This window comes from Hippopotamus amphibius, chromosome 2, assembly GCF_030028045.1.
Source record: "Hippopotamus amphibius kiboko isolate mHipAmp2 chromosome 2, mHipAmp2.hap2, whole genome shotgun sequence".
NCBI lineage: Eukaryota > Metazoa > Chordata > Mammalia > Artiodactyla > Hippopotamidae > Hippopotamus > Hippopotamus amphibius.
In genome coordinates, this window is record NC_080187.1 from 28,760,094 (window position 1) to 28,782,878 (window position 22,785).

General features: G+C 47.4%; 1 protein-coding gene across 3 annotated transcripts in view; it reads left to right on the top strand.

Moving 5' to 3' along the window:
- Positions 1–22,785, top strand: part of ABCA1 (ATP binding cassette subfamily A member 1) — a 123,802-nt gene that overhangs the window by 30,408 nt on the left and 70,609 nt on the right. For 2 of the 3 annotated variants that reach the window (XM_057720426.1, XM_057720425.1), the window contains exons 3-5: positions 693–786; positions 4,464–4,605; positions 4,762–4,880. In XM_057720426.1, coding sequence (XP_057576409.1) covers positions 693–786; positions 4,464–4,605; positions 4,762–4,880 — 355 coding nt within the window. Of the gene's footprint in view, positions 1–692; positions 787–4,463; positions 4,606–4,761; positions 4,881–22,785 lie in introns of those variants that run through there. The other variant, XM_057720427.1, reaches the window with a different exon arrangement.

Consider the following 22,785-nt stretch of genomic DNA (forward strand, 5'->3'; position numbering starts at 1 on the left):
GGGGAAGGACTTTGCACTCTTCCCGGATCTTGCCAGTCCTGGAGGCACACAGGTCAATGTGGAACTGCTTGTGAATTTCCATTGTCCTTTAGAGCCCTCTTCTCAGCCCCACAGGGGACAGCTTTGTGTGTTCCTTTAGAGCCAAGGTGGTGTGTATTTAGCACAGCAGGCTGCCCTGGCCCTCTTCTTTCAACAATGCTCATAACATACCTGACACTGTGCTAAGGCTGGAGATGCAAAGACACTTGATCCAGTGCTTGCCTTCGGGGTACTCATAGCGAGGAAGCCAGTGATAAAAACATGATTTCAGGGACTCAGGGAAACTGTTATGGGAGGAGGATGCAAGGGTTACTCTGGGAGCAGAGCAAAAGGGCTTCCAGCTCAGCCTGCGATTTCAGTAAAGGAAATTGTGCCTGGTTGAATCTTGAAGGATGAGTGGAGGTGAGCCAGATGAAGCAGGATGGGAAGCATCTTCCTTTTCTTAGGGAAAACACAGAGGTATGGAATAGTGAGTGATAAGGTGAGCACTGCAAACGATTCAGTATTATTAAAGCACTGAGAGTGGTAAGAGAGGCTGGAGAAGTTGATCAATTGTTTAATTAACTTTCTTGTGGATTTCCTAAAGCTCAGTAGCATCAGGCATCCATATTTGTTTGTTTAATTCACAGTGCTCTGTCTTATTTCCCACTCAGTGTCAGCTGTTGCTGGAAGTGGCCTGGCCTCTCTTTATCTTCCTGATCCTGATCTCCGTGCGGCTGAACTACCCACCCTATGAACAACATGAATGTGAGTATATGAGCAACCCGCCTGAGACTTACTGCTGGCATGTGAGATCCGGGCAAGGGGCACAGGCTAAATGTGACCTTTCCCAAGATGCTATCTTTAGGAAACACCGCAAATGGTTTGGAACAGGAAAGCGAGGCTTCCAATCGTTTGATAAGGCATCAGCTCAGGAAACCATTTCCAGTCCTAGTGGATGGTGATAATAGGAATTATAATAATAGCCAACATCTGTTTCATGCATTTTCAATCATGAAAGTAAAATAACCTTACTGATAGCTCAGAAAGGGGTGATTAAAAAAGCCACCCAAGGCAATGCCTTAACACCACTATCATCTGGTCCCTGCCAGGCCTTTTCATATGCATTGCAAGTCATGGAACATGTAATTTTAAGCAGCATTTGTTTCTCATTTGATTCTCATAAGAACCTTGTATAATGGACTTTATCACTGTTATCACTTGCTTTAATTTCTTGATAAGTAAATTGAGGCTCAGAGAAGTGCAGGGACTTGCCTGAGGTCACACATCTATTAAGTGATGGCTATGAAATAAAGCTCAGGTCATCTGACTCCCAATCACGTGTTTGGATGGTGGCCTTTTCGGTGAGCGTAGAGAATACAGTAGTGGCTGAGAACACAGGCTCTAGATGTCAGGTTACCTGGGTTTGAATCCTGGCTTCAACACAGGGATGTCACCTTGGGCGAGCCACTTGGCTTCTCTGTACGAGTTTCCTCATCTCTGTAAAAGGGGAGTAATAATACCTACCACGTATGGTTGTCGTGCGTGTTAACCCTCAAGCACAGTCTTTCTCTCCTGGCTGGGCTTACTGGATGGATTAACGCTGCAAAAATGTCCCCGTCTGAAAGATCAGCATTTATGGGGGAGATTTAGCTGGGACCTCTGTTCCATGGCTCCAGTGACTTTCCCTGTCATTAACCAGCTCCACCCATGCCCTGCCAGCCCTGTAGCTGTGCAGGATACAGTTCTTCAGGGAAGAGGTGGGGCTGGAGTTACCTTTGAATCGTGTTCTTGGTCCGGTTGCATGTCTCCCAGGGCACATAGTGGCCGTTATTTACCTGCTGACACATGATACATATTCAAGTTTTAAAAAATCCCACAAAACCTCAAAACATTCTACCGGATATGATTTTCTGATTTCACCAGAAAGGAAAAGAGCACACAACGAAATATACACTCAGTTTGTGGGCCTGCAAGGCAATTCTGCTTTCTTGTTTGAACCTCAGAGACTGATGAGCAAGTGCATATTTGATTTTATACAAGCCTTACCCTAAGCCCCACTGAAGTAAACATTTTAGGGAAAACTCTAGCTTTTTCATCTGCCAGGCTGTTCTTTCTCTGGAATTCTCACAAGCAGCCCAGATGGTACGAGGGAAAGAGCGCAGACCTTGGTATCGGGCAAACTGGGGTTTGTCTGGGTCCTGGCTCTGCCACTTGCTGAGGTTGTGATCTTAGGCCAGTTGTTCAATTTTGACCCAAACCTCTCTGAAGCCAGACCATCGATTCTCAGAAATGTTGTGAAATTCCTATACCTATAGAAAATAGAAAAGACTTTTGCCCTGCATCCACGTACTTTTTGCAACCTTACTTCCTGTTCTTCCCACCTTCTAGGGACTTAACTGGAAGGGCAGAGGGTTAAGGCGATGCTTGCAGAGATGTCCTGTCTCTGGGAACAGAGGATTGGTACATCCCCAAAAATCTTTCCTAACTTGACCCAGACCCATCAATGTCCTAATCCCTTCCCTGGGTCATGAGACTCCTTTCAATTGTCATCCTGTGCACCCAATGCCAAGTCCTCACCGCTTTTACTTGCAAATCAGGTGGGACACAACAGACGAGGAGAGGTCTTCGCTACACGCACCAAGGTATAGACTGAAGCACCTTGTTTGTGTGCCGGACCAACACCACCCTGCCTTTGGTGCCAGTATTTCCTGGAGGTTAAGAATCCCTTGGTCCTTCAAGTATTTAGTTAGGTTACATAAATCTCCCCTGAATGAGGAGCAGCTGACTTAGGCAAGGGACCTTGTTTGGTTTTCCTTGAACTATTAACAGGGAGATAAGGGGTTTAACTGGGTAAATGTTCAACAGGCCAGAGTCCCTGCAGAGGGTGGCCACAGGGACCAGATCTTGGTTCATCCTTGCTTTGGATGTTGCCTCTGTGGTTGGAATGTGGATAGAAGAAAAAGAAAAAGATAGAAGGACCCCAATATTGAAATGCAAAGTGTAGCAAGTCCTGGCTGTGGGGTGAACTTCTGGGGAGACTCTGTTTGTCCATTTGCATGAAAATAGTAAGCTGAATAAAACTGGGTTTCTGCCTGGGGGGGAGGTGGGGGCTGTGAGATGGAAGGAGTGTTCCTGGCTGGGCAGGAGCCCAGGAAGGACTATTGTAGGCTGGCCACCACAGCGCCTCAGTGACCCTAACAAGCCATTCACTGAGCTTACCCTGTGCCAGGGACTCTGCTGCATGCTTTGCCTATAAAAACGTGCGTAATACTCACTGCAGTTCTGCAAAACAGATTGTGTTGTTAGCACCATTTTATAGATGAGGAAACTGAGGGTTAAGAGGCCAGTGATTTGGCCGAAGTTGCTGCTTAGCAAATTTGCAGAGACTGGATGTAAATCCCAGTTGGTGTGACCCTAAAACCTGAGACGCTATACAGCTCTTCACTACCTAGAGCCATGGTTCTTAATGGTTGTTAACTCTTTTGGGGTCACAGAAAACCCTGAGAACGTGATGAGCATGGGGCCTCGGCCTTTCTGTCGCAGGAATCCACACGTGCTTGGTCTCAGGTTAAGAGCCCCAGGTTCCAGGGCACATTTATCTTGATCCTCATAAGCAGCCGCACGGCCTTTGATGCCTCGTATCAGCCCCTGTACATGCAGCCCTGCTGTTTGTAAGAAGCTCCTCCGTAATGAAGGGAAAGGGAAGAGAGGAGAGGACCTGTTGGATGGGGCTCAGTGTGCTGGGGGGAGGAGGAGCAGCGACAGCAGCTAAAGCAGCTTCACAGATGGCACCTGACCCCAAGTCAGCATGTTCCTTAGGTGCCTTTGAGGAGCTTGGGAGCTAGTGGAGCAGGTGAACAGAGGTCCATGGAGGACCTCAACGGGGGGATTGCGAAGAGCTAGTAGATAAAGGAGGCCACAGATGTAAGGAAAGGAGCATGGTTTGGATCACAGAAATGTGGGTTGTACCCCTGGTCCTTGCCCACTGACTCCCAGAGTGTTCATCAGCCACTATGTCTTGCCGTGGTTTCTTCCTTCGAGCGTGTAGGAACTGGATTTGCATCGCCAGGGCCCCCTCTGTGTCTGAAAGGCGAGGTGAGTGGTAGAAGATGAAGGGATGAGGAGCCAGTACTTGCTGCCCTCCAGGCTCCTTCTGTATATGGTCAGCAACCCCTCTGGTCACTTTCCCAAGGCTGGTGTCATGGATCCCAGCCTACAGATGATGTCAGATAGGTTAAGAACCGCTCTCTGATGCCCTGTTTCCACCTCAGTTGGATTCGTCCAGGGTGGCAGGGCTCTGGGCTGTGGGGAATGGGACAGACGGATTTGCGGTGGAGCCATGTTTGGGTGGCACCAACAGAGATAAAAGTTCCTATTAAGTCCCAAGTCCTTCAAAGAATTAATGTTTCTCCTTGTGTTTTTCTTCTCCTCGATTTCAACAGGCCACTTTCCAAACAAAGCCATGCCCTCTGCAGGAACACTTCCTTGGGTCCAGGGGATTATCTGTAATGCCAATAACCCCTGTTTCCGTTATCCGACTCCTGGTGAGACTCCTGGAGTTGTTGGAAACTTTGATAAGTCCATGTAAGTACCTAATCAGGTTTTCTTTCCCAGACTTATCAGTTAATAATTTTCCTTTCCCTTCTCAACCTCCGGGGAGTTTTGAATGGTTTGGATTTGAGTAAAGCTGCTTTAGTTGGTGTAACCAGGGCTTTTCTGCTTTCCTTGCACCCCCTGCAGTGTGTCTCGCCTGTTCTCAGATGCTCGGCGGCTTCTTTTGTACAGCCACAGAGACACCAGCGTGAAGGACATACGCAAAGTTCTGAAGACATTATACCAGATCGAGCGTTCCAGCTCAAGTAAGCAAAAGCCTTCTGTGAATTGGTTCGTAATTGGAAATTAACCTGCACCAGGGAGCGACAGCAGCCCAGGTGGCCTGGTGGTTGTTCCTTTTAGCTCTTCCCTATGGGGTTGTCCTCTTCAGTGGCTGGGCTGTAGGGCCTCTCTGCAGGATGTCTTTGAGAAGGAACTAGGGAATCAGTGAGTATGCTAGCCTCCTTTGGAGACACAGAAGAAAAGCCCCCAGAGAGGAATGTCACCTGCCTGGCGTTAGGACCATTAGAGGTGCAGATTGCTACCAACCTCAGTTTTTTGCAGTTGGCCTTATGGTTGCTGTGAGCAGGCAAATGTATAGACAGGGGATACTTCTGTGCGTGTAAGAGTAATTAAAGTTGCAACTTGATATGGATAAGTGAAAGTTAAGCATTCATTTTAAAAAGATGCCTTAGAGGACTGGGGCAGGGAGGGTGGGGGGGACTCGAGGGGGGGGGAGTCAAGGAAGGGAGGGAATACGGGGATACGTGTATAAAAACAGATGATTGAACCTGGTGTACCCCCCCCCCCCAAAAATAAATAAATAAATAAATTAATTAAAAAAAAGAAAATGAAGAACAGGCCAAAAAAAAAAAATAATAAAAGGAAGATGTAATTCATCTTCCCTCTAGTCATTTGATTTAGTCTGATGGGTAAATGAACTCTGATCTTTAAAAAGTGACATCTTTATCTCTAATCCGGGGAGTGCCCGGGCAGTTTATTGCGTGTCATGTAGGAAGCAGCTGAGAGCTTGCTGGCTGAGGCACTGGCTGCAGAAGTCACCACGAAACAGCCTCCCAGGCAGTAGCCGACCAGGGGGCCATGGGCTGCGGGAGCAGGCCCCTGGGAGCAGGCAGAGATGGTCTGCGAGGTCTGTAGAGAATTTAAACGCAATAATGAAGCCTACTGAGAGTCAATCTGCTTTTTATCATGTCCGTGCACCGGTGATTCTAAACAGTGTGGCTGATGAATTGCAGCCATCAGGAGTCAGCTGCTGCCACTGTTCCAGGAAAGTACTTTTTTGTTCAGTTTGGTGATTGGGAGGAATGGGGTGGGTTGGCTTTTGCTGAGAGGCCTCCCAGTTTGCCATCCACTTGGCGAAAGAAGAAATGGTGGATAGCGGTGTTTAAATGCTGGCGTTTAAACCATGCTTGGATTGGAGCTTTCTCTTGGGCAGCCAGACTGTGCTTTCCCCAGGGAAGGAAAAGAGGTAGTGAGCGGGGTGGGACCTGCCAACAAAGGGAGGCCAAGCTGTGTGTGGGGTGGTGAGAGGGAGGTGTCGTTTCACAGCAGAGACGGGTGTGACGGTGCTTGGGCTCCTGGGTCAGCTTCGAGGAGCTCCCAGCTGGACCACTCCTGGATGCCAGGCCATCTGGATGCTGTTTCCTTGCCCTGTAGGCCCCCATCCTGCACACCTGTCTGTCCCAGCACAGGACACAGAGAAGAAGCAACCACCAATCAAAGCATTAGTCCTTCCTGATCTGCTGGGGCTCCCCTGCCTGGTGAACCAGTGACAGAGTCAGGGTTATTTCTTGCTCTGCAGAGACCGTGTGACCCAGAGGAAAGAGTGCTACGGTGTATTACTTTATAGCTTAGTGACCTTGTGAATAAGTCCTTTAGACCCTTTTGGGGCCACTCTTCTCATCTGTAAAATGGAGACAATAGGAGAACCTAGCTCATAGGATTATTGTGAGGAATAAAGGAGATGAAACATTTAATTGCCTAAAAACTATATCTGGCACATAGGAAGCACTTAGTGAATGTGAGCTATGATTATTTTGGAGTAGTGCCATCTTGGCCAAGCCATTTAACCTCTCTGAGCCTTAGTTTCTTCCGCCCTTGCCTGCCTTTTTGACATTTTGCTGCAATTAGACTGGCTGTCCTTGAGAAGACTACAGCTGATCTTGGTCTATCTTATACCCAGTTCCACCAAGGGGTTTTGAACAGAAGCAACCTGCACCTCACCCACCAGGACTTAATGTTCACAACAGGAAGGACCATGCTGTATACTCCTTGACCAGCAGCCTTTTTGTTTGTTTGTTTTTTTAAACTGCAGAGTAAGCCTCTATGCCTATGTATATTAGGTCATTTTCAGCACTTGGGACTCTTTCTACCAGATCTGGAGTAGAGCAGATTGAGATCACTGTCCATTCCTCTCTTCTATAGTAATACAGAGATGAATCTGATTTACCAGTACTCACAGAAATGTACCAGTTCAACTTGGCAAAAGACTTAAAGGAACATAAGGAAACTTCTCCACTGAACTTAAAATTTACCACTGACTTGAAGAGCATCACAGAACTATTTGCCAGTGGGAGGCTGGTTGTCCTGCTTCATGTCAGCAAGACAGTTGGGCTCTTAGACTCATGACCACTGAGTTTACTTACATTGAAACTCTATTGTATCATCCAGAGTATGCTATTGGAAGTGATTATTCCATTCAAATGGGATTACAAGCCTCCTGAGTAGAAGACAAACTTACTCCTTACGATTTTTTCCAGAATACTTTTATTGTCAAGGAAGGAACAATGCCAGCTGTTACCATTCAACTTTATGAGCAGAGTTGAAACTTTTTCAGTATCTGGTCTTACCATTGACGTCAGTTGTTTTGGATTGACCAGCATCCCTTCCATTCTTTTGTAACAACTCCCTGATGTTTCTTGGAACCTCCTCTCCCTCTTTTCAGTCCACGTGGTTCAGTCTGACCTAATCTTAGGTTTCATGGGTGGACATGTAATTCAGACCTGATCAATCAGCACAGTCCATCTCCTTGACCATAGTGATTGGTTCAGGAATGGTCATGTGATTCAAGTTGGCCCAGTGATACTCAACCCTAAGAGTTTTACTGAACTGTGGAGGAGAAGCTCAGAAGCTCTACTGAGGTTGCTTAGCTCTGTAGGATGAAAAGCTCAAACCAACAGGGCCCACCATATCAAATGAGCCAGTCAAAGAATGAAGCCAGTACAGAGGAAAGCAGAGCCAAATGTTGGAGAGACTTGAGTCCTGATGACAATGTTTGTGCCCCTGGATCCAACCGTGCCTGAAGCTAGTATATCCCCTGGACTTTTCAGTTATATGAACCAATACTTTTCTTTGCTTAAAAAAAAAAAAAAATGGGTAACCTGCAATATGAAATATATACCCTAACACAGTGCCTGGCACATAGTACACGTTCAATAAATGGGAGCCAGTATTGCTCCTGTGTGTCAGTGATATTTCTGAGCACCTGGCCTTGCTCTTTTGTCTCTCCACCGCACGGCTGGAGAAACAGACTGTGTGTTGGGGGGTGGTGTTGTTTCAGATCTCAGTGGGTGCTTCCTTAGACACAGAGCAACTAGAGACATGAGTCAGGGTAGAGAAGAGATGCCAAACCTGCATTCAAACAACTTTCTCTGCATAACTCTGAAGAGAGACCTCTGATTATGATTATCCCCTATCAAGGCTTATCTCTCAGTATGGTCCCTTTTCTGCCCCGCAGCTACTTCTTAAGTGCTTCCACCTTTCTTTGCCTGTCTTGCAACCCTTAGCCAGCCCTCAGTCCAGAGGGGAATGCACAGAAATGTTGTTTCTTCCGAGGTGAAATCAGTGACTTTTTGCCGAATTTGAATAACACTAGATTTCAGAGAGAGTCGGAGGCTGGGGCATGTCAGTGTAGATCCTGACTTGGAGACCTCTGTGTCTCTGCACTGACATCACTACTCACAGTGTGATGGGCTCAGCTCTCTTGCACTGTCACTCTCCGGATGGGAAGGATCCTTGGTTCGGAGTCCTGCCCATCAACCTCCTCTGCCCACCTGAGAGAGGAACCCACCTCTCACACAGCAGCTTATTTTGGGTATTGGCAGAATATCCAATATTAGAATATTGGTATTCTAATTATCAGAATCTGTTCACTGGTCTGCTGTACCTCCCAGAGAAAGAAGCTAATCTATATCCCTTGAAGTGTTAAAAGACAGCTCTCTTTTTTTCCCCCCTCTCTTCTGGAAATCTTTTGTTTTTCTAGGCGAAATGTCCTCCATTCCTCTTCGGGAATGTTTACCCCCACCACCACCCCCCACCCCCGGCCAATTTCTGCCTCTCCTTTGATTGGTTGTGTTTCAGTGTGTATCTTTCTTGAAGTTTGTCAGAAATTACAAAAGTCTTCCAGCACAGAGTAGAAAGGGACTTTTGCCTCCTTTGTTTGGAGCACCGTATTTCTGTTAATGCAGTCTGGGATTGCATGAGGCCTTTTGACATCTGCGTCACACTGTTGACTCATCCCATGTGCAGTCAATCCAAACCGCAAAGCCTTTTAAATACACAGTATTGCAGGTTACTTGTTCTCCATTTCTGAATTGCGCGATTGGCTTTTTGAACCTAAAGGGAGAACATCTATCTCTTTTCTATTTTACAGTTTTAGATTCCCTGTGTCATTTCATCCTACCCAAACTGTTTTATTTTTTATTTAATTAATTAATTTATTTATTGTCCGTGCAGTGTGGCATGTGGGATCTTCGTTCCCCAATCAGGGAACCCACACCCCATGCAGTGGAAGTGTGAAGTCTTAACCACTGGACCGCCAGGGAAGTCCCCTACCCAAAGTGATTTAGATTTAGATTCTGGTTTTGTATTATATTTGCTGGCTGCTCCTTGTTGCCTGTCATGTAGAAATTTGATAAGTAGCTCTCTTTGTTCTCATCCAAGTCATTGGTAACTGTGGGACGAAGGCTGGAGGTTTGGATCAGTCCACTGGAGACTGACAGCCTCTTTAGATAGTGCCATCCAGGCTCTTACAGATCTACCAACCCATGTTGTGATCCATGCTGGGCCACCGGGCTCCTGTCATCTGGTTAGAGGACTTACCTTGTTTTTCCCTTCCACTTCACCTGCTAAATCCATTGGCCTATCCACTGATAGTTTGTCTGCTCAGATATTCTTTCCTAGTCCCATGGTTTGCTGGGCTAGGCCATTGTTTTATCCACTTATTGGATGAGACCTTAGAGGCCAGTTAGTTCATTTATAGACAAATGAATTGATTGATTCAAATGTTCAGCCAGTATTTATTGAACATGTAGTATGTCCCAACCACTGTTCTAGGTGCTGGGACACAGAGGTGTACAAAACAAATATGGCCTCTGTCCATACAGAATTTCTGTTCTAGAAAAGACTCTGGTCCAGCGGGGGGAGGGGCTTTCCCCAGTCTGCACTGCCACCAGAAGGATATTCTGGGAATGGAATACAGCTAAACCTCTGCTACCCCGTGCAGTGCTCTTTCTACAGAGCTCTCTTGTGCTCTTCCATTAATCTCCGAACTGGGAAGACCTCCAGTTTTAAGAGTTAAGTCATAGACAAGTTGAGTTACCCTTGAAACCGTCCTAATAAGAAACACACTTAGGAAGCTTTACAGAGGGGCCCCTCACTCAGTTTTCTCATCACTGGAACTTTTTTGACATTTTATTATTTTCTTCCTTAACCTGCAACCGGCCAGGTTGAGTAGGGGATAAATTAATGTTTGGGAGTCAAGGTGAGGAGTGTTCATTCTTAAGTCCCTGTCATGACTACAACCCGATGGAAGCGTAAAAGTTGTAAAAATTCTCAGAAGCTCTTAAAAAAGCGACAGGTCTAGATTCTGTCTCTGTGAGATGCAGTCTGGCAAGAAGGAGTGTTTCTGAGCGAGTCTTGCGTGGTATCTGAGGTGATTTTGAGCAGTACACAGATGACAGCTTTTAATTTTAACCCATCTCAAATTGCAGGTTCAAGGGTATCATTGCTTAGGAGGCTGTTAAATAGGAAAAAATTACTTAAAAGTTAATTTAAAGAAGACATCGTTTTATGTGGATGTGGTGAAACTTGTGAGAGTAGTTTGTAAATGCTGGAAGATTGGAAAATGCTGCTGTAAGAGAAAGAGTTTGGGCTTTGTATTAAGATTCGTTTTGGGGGAGTGATGTCACCAAGATGGTGAAATAGGTCAAAGATTCCCCAAAGATTCACTTGGGGAACAAATTCAGGCTCTGTCCCTCCTTAAGTGTGAACCTTGGGCGTGTTTTGATTCTTTCTGACCCTCAGTTTACCCGAAAAATGGAGATTAGCTACCCTGCGGGTTGTTGAGCATTAAATCAGATGACGTTGTAGATGACTGATAGCGAGGTCACAGCACATAGTTTTTTTTGTTTTTGTTCTTTCCTTTAGATCTTTATTGAAGTATAATTGCTTTACAATGTTGTGCCGATTTCCGCTGTACAACAAAGCGAATCAGCTGTATTTATACATATATTCCCATATCCCCTCCTTCTTGAGCCTCCCTCCCACCCTCTCTATCCCACCTCTCTAGGTCATCACCAAGCATCAGGTTGTTCTCCCTGCACAGCATATAGCTGACATGCAATTAATCTGAGTTAGTTTACCTCCCCGTCTGTTCCTGGCTGCCTGTTTGGCTTTGCCAATTTGTTCACCCTCTCTGGGCCTCAGTTTTCCTTGCCTCAAAATTGGGACTTTGGCTCAACAACCTGAACGTATTTCATTTTGGAAACTTGGTCGGTACTTGGGTAGTGGATCACCTGGGCCTGATGGGTGATGTGGGCTCTCCCCTGCCTGTAGCCCCTGGAGGCAGGGCTGGGCCTTGTTTGTGGCTCTGTCCTAAGCATCAGTGTCATCGTGCAGTACAGTCAGGCACCCGGTGAGCAGCCAGTGAGTCTTTGTGGAATAGAGGTGAAAGAGAACACCTGCCCTTTGTCCTTCACAGAGTATTTTGAGGGGCAAATGAAAGCACCTTGAAAAGTATAAAATCCCAGCACGTGTAATTTTCAGGTTGATGCATTGTGTGAACCCAAGTCACCAGGGTTCTCAATTAATAACAAAAGTTCTTAAGCACAGTTTTGGCTTTCTTTCTTCTACAAGGTTTACTTTCCAGAACTTTACTGGAAAGGCTTCCATGAACCCAGAGGCTTGAAGTGGATTTACTGAGAAGCTAAAGAAGTTTCACTTTCATAGCCCCCTTCCAAGGCCCTGGTAGGGATCTCAGCAATCAAAACTTGCCAAAGTGGGATGTAAAAACAATATTCCTTTTTTTAAAGAGAGCCCCCTAGCTGTGTCAGCCTCAGGCCTTGCACAGCTGCATCTGCCCCTGCCAGAGGCCTGGGGGACGGGAAGGACTGCCTCCTTCCTCAGCCTCCTCCTCCACCCCACCCTCCAGGCTTGCTCACCACTCCAGCCCACGGCCCCCTCTTTGGGGAATCTGGCATTTTCCAACGGGGTGACCAGCAGGCTGACCAGAGTTAAGGCCTTCCTGATGGGGCCGGTGCTGTGCAGATCGGGACTGGGCTAGGGAAGGAGGTATCCCTTTGTGTTCTTCTTTGTCTTTACTGTTTATTTCCTTTAGAGCTACTTAAACGTGTTGCTTAGTGATACCTAATGGGCTCATTAACCTGCTTCCTGCTGGATGTTTTCTGCTCAAACATCCACTTTGCCCCAATGCCTTGCTCCTTTCCCAAGTCCCGGAATCCAGACTACAGCTCTTCTTCATCTCTAGGTGGCCTCATGAGCCCAGGCCCCTCTCGAGTTTGCACCACATGTAGTGGTCAGGGCTTCCTACTTGGCTGGGAGGGCACCTCCTGGGGCGGGCCATCCTCACATCTCCGGTAAGGAGTTCCCCACCTCGCCACTGTCCCCCATTCCCACTGGTAGCTGGGCTTTTGCCTCCTGCTACATCCCATGGCTGCTCCCTCAGCCTCTCCGTCGCGCATGCTGGTCCAGGAACAGTTCCTAGGCTGGTGGGATGTTGTGATTTCTCTATCATTATCTGCTGTGGCCTGGCCCGATGGACAGGGCTCTGGGTTCTGTGATGTAGCTGGAGGCCAGAACCCCAATCTCCCCTGTGCATGGGACTCAGCAGCTTTCGTTCTCAGCCAAGATCTTAGCTGTCTACGTGCCTGACCCTGTCTCAAATTATAGCCATAGCAATGCCATTTAACAGAAGGCCAGTAGGTGGGACTTCAGGTCATTTTTCTCGACCTGCTGAATTGGGCCAGGCCAGGTAGGTGGGACAGTTAAGGGAGGGATTTCAGGCTTTACTTAGGGCCGCCAGATCACACATTTTTGAGGTGCCATGTATACCGTGGTCCACATGAATGGCGCTCCCGTAAGTCTCGTGCTCCCTGAAGCCGGGTGCCTTATCTCAGCTTCCCTGATGAGGACTAGGGTTACAGCTGGCCTCCCACAGCCCCTGACTCAGGGGCCTCTATAATGCCTTCTCTCCAGAATGTAGCATCCTCTGAAGCTCATGAGAACTTTGCCAGCAAAGAGCAAGGAAGAACTTCAGGCATTTTGTCGCTGGGCTGAAGATGTCCCTTTGGAAGACATCCCACGTCGTTGAGGTCAAGGGTTGGAAGGGGAAGGACTGGAGGAGAGCTCTGGGGCAGCGCTGCAGGCACCCTGACACCCTAACTTGGGTCTTGTGTTTCTCCATCCCTTTGGTGAGATTTTTGAGTGTCAATGGCATGGCTGTCATTTTCTATATGTTCATGGTACAGTCTGGCTTGTTTGACCTTTTTCATGTGGCTCTAAGACTTTCGTGAAATAAGGCCCGAGGGTTATGTTGGACTTTACTTAGGGAAATGGATCCTAACTTTCTGGCTGTTGGGTTTACTGGTAATACTGAGAACTCACTGCATGGACCTTTGATTCTGCTTTGATCTTTCAAAGTCAGAAAGACCTGATCCCCTGAGGGCAGGGCAGGCTTTGGTGACATGGCGAGGTAGTTGGCTGTGGCTGGGAGTTGAAGGAAGGGGTTGTAAAATTAGCATCTTGTAAACATCCACTGGGCGGTACAATTTAGTATTAAGAGAACATACTTGGCAGCCAGACTTTGGTTCAGATCCTGACTCTGCTGCTTACCGGCTGCGTGACCTTGGATAATTCTGCAGCACCTTTGTGTCTCAGTTTCCTCAAAATGGAGATAGCAATCCCCTCTTAGGGCTGTTGTGGGGAGTCAGGAGATAACAAGCATAAAGCATTTAGTACAGTATCTGGCACATCAGGAGCACCAGTCTTAGACTTTACTTCATTGAATGACCATCATGTGAGGTAGGGAATTCTGTTCCTTTTTGTGCACATGAAGGAGCTGAAGTTCAGAGAGGCTCAGTAACTTGCCTAAGGAAGCATAGCTGGCAAAGGGCAGGAATAGGTCTAGAACCCCAGACTTTCATACTCTGCTAGTATGTTATTACAGCCTAAAGAGAGCAGCCCAGGGTAGCCAGAAAATTTCCCAGTTTACAAGATACTGGGCATGGATGGACTGGGATCAGAGCAGAGACATGAGGGCTTCCAAGAGAAATGCCAGACTTCCTCTGCTTCCCGGCTTCGAGGTAACAGACATGGGTGGAATGTACCCCAAGGCCCGTGTAGAAAGAACATCCTATGACTCACAGCCACTTCTCCTTCCCTGCCTAAACCCCTTCCTTCCATTTGGGTAGGTGCTGAAGTTGAAGTTGCAGCCTCAAACTTTGTTTTCTGTCCTTGTGGGGCCCCACATCTTGGGAGATCAGATGACCTATGTGTCAACGTTAAGTCATCAAACTGGAAATTCCTTGAAATCTTTGGGTGATTGCAATTCATGTCCATATGCGCTTATCAGAAGTTCTAATTTGAGGCCTTAGAGTTTCATAGTTTGAAAGTTTCCCAGACCTGTCAAAGCCAGGCAGCCTCTCAAAGCTTAGGCTTTTGGTTTCCATCCAGGGTAGGGCCTGGCCTCAGCTTGGACTGCCGTCAGGGGGATGCAGTGCTGCACTGCTGTGTGGAAATATTGCTTGAACTAAATTGAATCAAAGGTCAGCTTTACCCAGACAAGAATAGAAAACACAATTGTACTCGATGACAGGACGACATGTACCGCACAATATCAGACTGCCTTTTAAGAGTTTGGATTGTTAACATCAAGAACAGTGATTCATGTCTCTTGCTTTTCCAGTATATGACTTATTTACCTTGTGGGTGGCAAAGAGCAGTTTGGAAGTTCGGTTTGTTTCTCCTTGAAATCTTCCCATTTCTAGCCATCACTGTTGCATTGAGGCACAGAAGGGCAATCTTAGAGTGACACTTTGTCCAACAGATTAAGCTGTACCAGGTAAAGATGCCATTTTACATTTAAACCTGTTATTACATTCAAGTCTTACAACAGCTCCAGCTTGGTATTATCACCCCCATTTTACTGATGAGGAAACTGAGGCTCACAGGGTTACATCTTTTGCCCAAGGTCACAGAGGAAAGCCATGAATTGAATCAGGGTCTGTCTGACCTCAAGGCTCAGCATCTTTGCACCATCCCATGCTGCCATGTCGCCTTATTCCAGTACCAGAAAGCATGAGTGGCAGCACCAGCTTTTGGTGCCAAAATCATTATGAAGCATTTTAAAAGAATAAAATGATTCCTTTAATTCCTATATAGCAGAAAGAGCCAAAGCTTTATAAGCCAGAGCTGATTGGGTTCACATTTACCATTTGCTAGCTCTGCGACCTTGAGCAGGATATTAACATCTCTGGGTCTGTTTCCTCATTTGAAAAATGGGAACAATAACATCTTTCTCATAAGCTTGTTTTAAGGATCGTAGACAGTGATACGTACAATGTATCTGATGCCTGGTACCTGTTAATCCCCTTCCTCTGCTGACAAAGCATGACCGTGTCCCTTAATACATTTTATTAATTTTAAAAGAAAAACTTAAAGTAATTTATATGTTATCTATTGATATGTTAACAGTTCTTCCTGAGTCCAGACCTGGAAAGAACCTTCTCAGGCCCTAATTCATAAACTCATCTTCCCTTCCTTTCCCATGTTCCTGGGCTTCTCAGGGCCCTGCAGGCTGAGTCTTATCCCTAACTCATGGTGTAAGGACCCTCTGGTCTCATTTCAGTCAGAGACCAGCTCCTCAGCAAGGACTGAATGCCTCCGACGCTCTTCTTTCTTCCCAGCCCTTTTTCTCTCTGCCCTTTCTGTTTGATTTGGTCTTTCCTGTTTCTGGACTGTTTCCTCCCATTTTCATCTCACCTTCTCCCCATCCCTTGCCTTTTCTGGAGATCCTCCCCCACCTCTCCACCTCTCTGGCCTTCACAAAGGGATCTCCACCCAGTGTTCTCCCAGCTATTTTCCTGCTTTGTCTAATGATGGCTCCTTGTCTCTCTGTCTCTTGTTTTAAGATTTATTTTATTATTTATTTATTTATTTATTTATTTTTGGCTGTGTTAGGTCTTTGTTGCTGTGCACGGGCTTTCTGTAGTTGTAGCCAGCAGGGTCTACTCTTCGTTGTGGTGCATGGGCTTCTCATCGCAGTGGCTTCTTGTTGCGTCGTATGGGCTCTAGGTGCTTCAGTAGTTGTGGCTCATGGGCTCTAGAGCGCAGGCCCAGTAGTTGTGGCGCATGGGCTTAGTTGCTCTGTGGCATGTGGGATCTTCCCTGACCAGGAACTGAACCCATGTCCCCTGCATTGGCAGTGGATTCCTAACCACGGTGCAGCCAGGCAAATCCCGGCTCCTTGTCTCTTCAGGTCCAGAACTCACTGGGGCCAGCGTTACCTCCCCAGTGTCACCTTCCTTTTCCTTTTGTGCTTCTCAAGCCAGCCCAACTGTGCCCACCACCCCTACGGCATCAGCAGAGCTCCAGGTAGTGTGAACAGGTCACCCTCTCCCTCTGGGGCTACAGTCTCCATTGGCTTTTTGGGGCCTGGTTACCATTCAGCTTCTTATCAGCTGACCTTAGTCCTCATTCCAGGGGCTCCCGACAACCTCTCCCACCTTGTCCATTTCTCACTAATACACAGGGATGCTGTTGCCTTAGCAGATGGATCTGGGGAAAATGTGTCATCTCTTCCCATCCCCCGATTTCAATGTTAGGACTGATTCTGGAGTGGCAGAGCGGACTGGAGGCTCACAGCTCTGCTCACCTGACCTTCTGTCCACCTCCTCTTGGATGTCAAGGGAAGGGATCCTGTCTTTATACAGCATCTCTTTTATTACAGTTTCTTGCCTTCAAGGAGCTCCAAGAAATAGTGCTACTTAGAACCACAGGTCTAGTGTTTTGGGTGCAGTAGCCATTTAGAAGTTTGTTGAACTTATGCAAGTTCCATTCTATGTAGATTAAGGGATATGTGGTTCCTGAAGCTGTGCTGCTCCCACGGGTCTCAGGAGAAGACCCTGGCTTCCCTGGGACTTGCCATTAAGGGTTCAGGAAGCATAACCCTGAATATTCTGGTTTCTCTGTGGAACCCTTCACATAGTTTCATCCAAGACTTTATCAGCATTTGTTTTGAACTTTAATTTTTCAGCTTGTGTTTTCTCTCGCAGTATGTGTGAGTCAGTATTCAGGGCACTCTACACCCCCGTGTTGCTAGTGCTTACGTAACCCACCCCCTAGTGTGGCCAACCTCCATTTATAGAAAGATGCAACTCAGAGACTCGGAGGCCACATAACTGGAAAATTCTGGAACTGAGATATGAACCAGGTTAGCCAGACTCCAGAACCTGGGAGCTTTCGGGGGTGTCATGGTATCCCTCCGCAAGCCCTCCCTGCAGAGAAGGAATCTTCTCCTGGGTTGGGAACCCCAGGCCCAGGTGATCAGGGAGGTCCTGAGGCTGAGTGTACCCCAGGCTCGCCACCTCCTCTCACCTGCCCTAAGGAGTCACCCCAGGGAGCAGCCAGGTCACCATGCCTTACCCCTCTCTCCAGAGCCCTGAACGTCCCAGAGAAGCCCTGGTTTTCCTGGGGAGGGTCCAGCCGTCTCAGTGAAGTAGGTGGGAGCTATCCTTGAAGAAGAAGATGGAGCCCTAGCATCAGGAAAAACAAACCAAAACAACAAAAAATACCCCAGAAGACACCTGAACATGTTTGTTTCCAGCCCTTTCCTGGCAGAGAAATGTTTCTCGGTCTTGTTTGTAAGGCTCGGCTTAGGCTGAGTAAACCCAAGAGTGAGAATCTGGCCACGGCCCCTCCAGGCCACCGCCCCTGTGATAGGATCAGGGCTGGAGACCCTCCTGGGGTCCTTTTAGGAAGAGTATCTGGGCCTTGGAAGCTGACGGGATCTCTTTCTCGACTTCTGCTTTTTTTTTTTTTTTTCATTTGCCTCCTCCACCCACTTCTCAAGCAGCTGATGGTTGTGGTTTCTTTTCATGTTGAACAAAAGAGGCGACAGCGATCTTGAAACTGGAGCTGGGCACTGGAGGGCACTGACCGACAGTAACCCCGCCACGGCTCTGCTGAGGGCTTCCCTGCTCCGCCTTCCTGGGCGGCTGCCCTGCCTCTTCCTTGCTCCCCTCCTTCCCTGTGTGCTCAGGCCCACTGGGAAGAAGCAGAAGGAACACTAGGTGGCCAGGAAAGCATCCCCCCAGGACAGTGTCCCCTTGGTGCAATGCCCCTCCCCACCACACCCCTCTCTCTCCTGCTGTAGAAGTGTTTCCTTAGCCTGCCCTGCCCAGAGGACTGGCAAGGAACTGAGGATTCTGTGTGTCCTCAGCCCACAAACACACATTTCACTTGTTTTGTTCTTTAGACTCCAAGCTCCTGAACTGAGTTTTTTTTCCCCCTCCTTTTCTTTGTCCCACCGCTCTGCACCCAAAGCAAAGCTTTCTGGAAAAGGACAGGCCGCTGCTGGCTCCTCTAGGCAAAACCAAGGAGGCTGATTTCAGCAGATCAGGTATTTTGGCCCATATTGAAGAGATGGCAGCAGGAAAGCTGTCAGAGCCTTCTGTTATATGGTGACTTTCAGTCTTCTCTGTGGGCAGCGGGGACACATTTAATTTAGTGACCAGTCCAGCTCCCTGATGACCATATTCTATGACAGCATTTATATCCTCTAAGTTACCCTTGTAAATTCTTGAGGCTCTTTCCCCCCAGGAGAATATTTTCACCTTCTTCATCTTGATTTTCACAACAACCTGTGAATGTTATTAGCCCATCTTACATCTAAAGAAACTGAGGCCCAGAGAGATTTAGAAGAGGGGAAAAGTGAGGTTCATGATTACACAGTTAGGAAACAGCTGAGCTGGGACCTGAATTCAGATTTTCTGATGCCATGTCCAGTGCTGATTTAGTTTTACTGCAAGTGTACCTTTGAGTACTAACTTTAAGAAGACCTCTGAGATCACCTTCTACAACTCACACATTACAGATAAGAAAATTAAGGTTATGTCAGCTCACGTGGGCGAAGTTAAATGGCCAACTAAGTGACTGTCTTTTCCATTAAGTGTTCTCTGTCTTAACTTCCAATGACTGGTTTTTCTTACTGGTCATCTTCCATTTATACCCATCCTTGTAGTGATCCTGTAGAGGCGATCATTCCCATTGATTTTCTGTAAAATGCTAGATTTATTTATTCTCTAAAGCTCTGAATAGGCAAGTCAGTCAGTTTCAACCTTTTCTCCACCTTATAGACAGCGTCAGCAGAAAGAATTCAATAATTCTGTCTGACTCAGGAGCTCAGCCAGGCAAATACCTAACACACAAATACAACACACACACATACACATACCTTAGATCATAAATTCAATATTGACTTTGTTGGCAAAGTCACTGCTACGTTCTTATCTTTTCTGGAAGCATATGCTTTAGGATCAGACTAGCCATGAAGCTAATGAGGCATCTTTCCTGAAAGTGAGGATGGTATTAGCCGTCCTGATTGAGAGCTTTTCTTGGTTCCAGGCGTTATGCTGGGACTTCAGGTACATTTTCTCGTTTAACCCCCGGCTCAGTGCAGTGAGGGGTGATCCCCATTTATCCTGTGACTGACACCTCCCATGCCCTGCTTCTAGCTCCCACTCACCCGACTGCCTTCCTGACCTGGGCTGATGCAGCTGAGGGGGCTCAGAGACACGAGCGCTGTCTCAACCTGGCACTCCCCTACCTGCGGCAGATCACCTCCGTTCATTACCCGATTCACTCATTTGTGTTCATCCATTCTTTCATCGTCCACCATTGAGGGGATGCCTCCTTTGTGTCCGGCACTGCTGTGCTTTTGCGCTCCAAAGTCCTGGCCCTCAGGCACTTCTGTTCTTCTGGGGGAAAAGATGTGGTCTCACACAACTGCAGCTTGGGGCAGGCACACATGGGAGGCTATTGGGACAGAGAGGACGGCCACCTAACCCAGCTTGAGGGCGGAACGTCGGGGCAGCCTTCCTGGAGGGGATGACTTGTGGCCCAAGTCATAAAGAAGGGTAGGAGTTCGTTAGGCCAGGAGGAGAAGGGCCATTTCAGACATCAGGCTTTCTTGATATTCTTGGCTTCTCCACTCATTTTCCTGCCAACAAGATGGAGAAAACTGAGACCAGAGGTACAAAGCCACCCTGCTCTGGCCTCATACTATACCTCTTCCTCTTCCTTCTCCCATCCTACTCCCCAAATCTTAGGTTTTGAGGAATCTCCTCTATGTTTATCTGCTTGTACATTTGTTTCAGAAACATTGAGAGCCTTGTTTACACAGCACTGTGACTACAGAGTGTCCTGGTCCTTGCCATCATAGGACGCCTTCCTTACCCTCTCCTCACCAGCCACAGCCTCTGGAGATTCCTGGCTCTCTGTCCTTTTTGAGAATTTGGCTTCAGCCTGTTCAGCCTGACTGCCCCCTTGAAACACTTGCAGTTAAGCCTCAGCTGGGTCAGATGCTGGCATGAGCTGCCTTCCCCTGGCTCTCTCATCCCTCCAGCTTTCTCTATTGATTTGCCCTTCATCTCCCTTATCATCCTTGGAAGTTCCTTGAGGGCAGTGCCTGTGTCCTTACCTTTTCTCTATACTTCACTGTGGTACACTAGTAAAGGTGAGTGAAATAAACCCTTCCCAATAATCACAAAATTATTATCATTTTTTGAGCACCTACCATGAGCCCGTTGCTCACCTTTCATGCACTACACGCGAATATCTCTAATGCTTATACCTTCGAAAAGTGGGTACTGTTACCCTTACCTCTTAGGTAAGAAATCTTGGGCTCAGGAAGGCAAAATGAACTTCTCAAAGCCACACAGCTCATAAACAGCAGAGTCCAGCATCAGAGTTAGGTTATTCTGATCCCACACCCCCAATCTTTCAATGCACTATTGTTTCCCAAACTTGGCTGGAATCACCCTGAGGAGTTTTATAAAATTCTGATGCCTGGGTCTTAGCCCTAGGAGTTCTGATCATGCAGAAGTTTTTTTGAGGGGTGTGGCCCGGGCACTTGGATTTTTGTAAAGCCCCCATGTGAGTCCCGTGGGAGCCAAGGTTGAGAACCGGTGCACCCTACAGTACTGCTCTACTCTGTGCACACTTGGCTGCAGCTTGTTGGTGGCGGTATGTGAGTCTGAGTCCACATGTGTGGGATCCACGTGACCAGAATGCAAGTTCTTCATAGCCCGGGATCTTTGGCCCTCCCTGCTACCTCCCTGCATGGGTGGCCTCACCACCCCGTGCACATGCACTGCCAAAGGTTGTTGACTTTAATCAGCCTCTTGGTTCTTCCATCTCATCCGGAGGATTCACTGAGAGGCAGTTGGAGTTTGATCACATCCAGCTGTTCTCACCCGCAGAGCCTAACTTACCAGAAATGTCTTGTAAACGCACTGCGTGCACTCCCTGGTCTCAAGTGTGTTGCTCGTGACCTAGACCCATCATCAGTGCAGCGGGGTCAGCCTCCCACACTTCAGCAGCGGTGCTCCGGAGGGAGGAGGTTGTTCTGGAGTTGGCCAGCACAGTGTCCAGTGCTGCTCTGGCTTTTCACACTCAAGAGGGGTGTGTGGCCCACCTGGTCACTGAGGCTCAGCTCATGTGCATATTCTGTTCTGTCCGGGGCTCAGAGAGGTTGTTTTCTTCACCCCTCACTTTACAGGTGAGGCAGTGGAGACACCGCCAGGTGAAATACTCTGGCAAATAAATGGGTGCAGAGCCCAGTTTTTCTGGCCCTCAGTGTGGTGCTTTTCCCATTGTTCCATAGTGGTCAGTGTCAGGCTTTCCATGCCAGACCTTCGTTGAAGCCACTAGCTTTCCTACCTTCTTCCTGTTTACCCCTACCTTAGGGATCCTGGGACACCCAGGATGTTACTTTGTGTCTTTGGGAATATAGTTCTAGTGACTAGGGGTCCTGTTTACTCTTGGGGTGCAGCCTGGGGATCATCCTAATATCTCTGGGCCCTTCTTGGACCTGTACAGCTGCAAGGAAGTCTCCTGTGATGCTTCTCAGATACTTCTGGAATCTTCCCAGCCCTGATCCCATCTCCTGGGATTTATTGTTGAGCCATCGTTCACTGATCAGTAATTCTTTGCTTGATCTGGACACCAGGATACAAGGATAAAAGACATAGTCTGTGTCCCAGAGGCATAGTCTAGTGGAGATAATAGGCAAATAAAACAACATTCCTAAAAGGATGGTCCCCAGACCCTCTGCATTAGAAATACAGGAGATGCTTATTAAAATGTAGTTTCTTAGGCCCCACTCTAGATCCACTATTTCAGAATCTCTGGAAATCAGGCTAAAGAAACTGCATTTTAGCATGTCCCTAAGTGAATCTTAGATGCTCTGAGGTTTGGCAGCTACAGAAGTGAACCTGTTGGTGAGAATGCAGTATCCTGTGTGATGGGGAGCACCAGGCAGATGGCAGCCTCCAGGAGCACCTATTCTCAGGAGGGGCACTAACTGGTCCAAGACCAGCTTCTTGAGGAATAACTAGAAGTTAGCCGAATAAGGTGTAGCCAGAGAATCATTTCTCTAGAGATGTGAATCATGCTTACTGTATCCCTTCTGTAACTCTGTGTTAAATATTAGAGTTTGCTTTAGCGGAACATGCCTGGATCAGGTAGCACTGATGAGAGTCTGGTTGGATTTTGAGCCCTCCTTCTACTTTATCTCTGCACATCACCGCCGTAGCTCCCAGGATTAACTCCTGTCCTCTTTAAGCCTCACCTTAC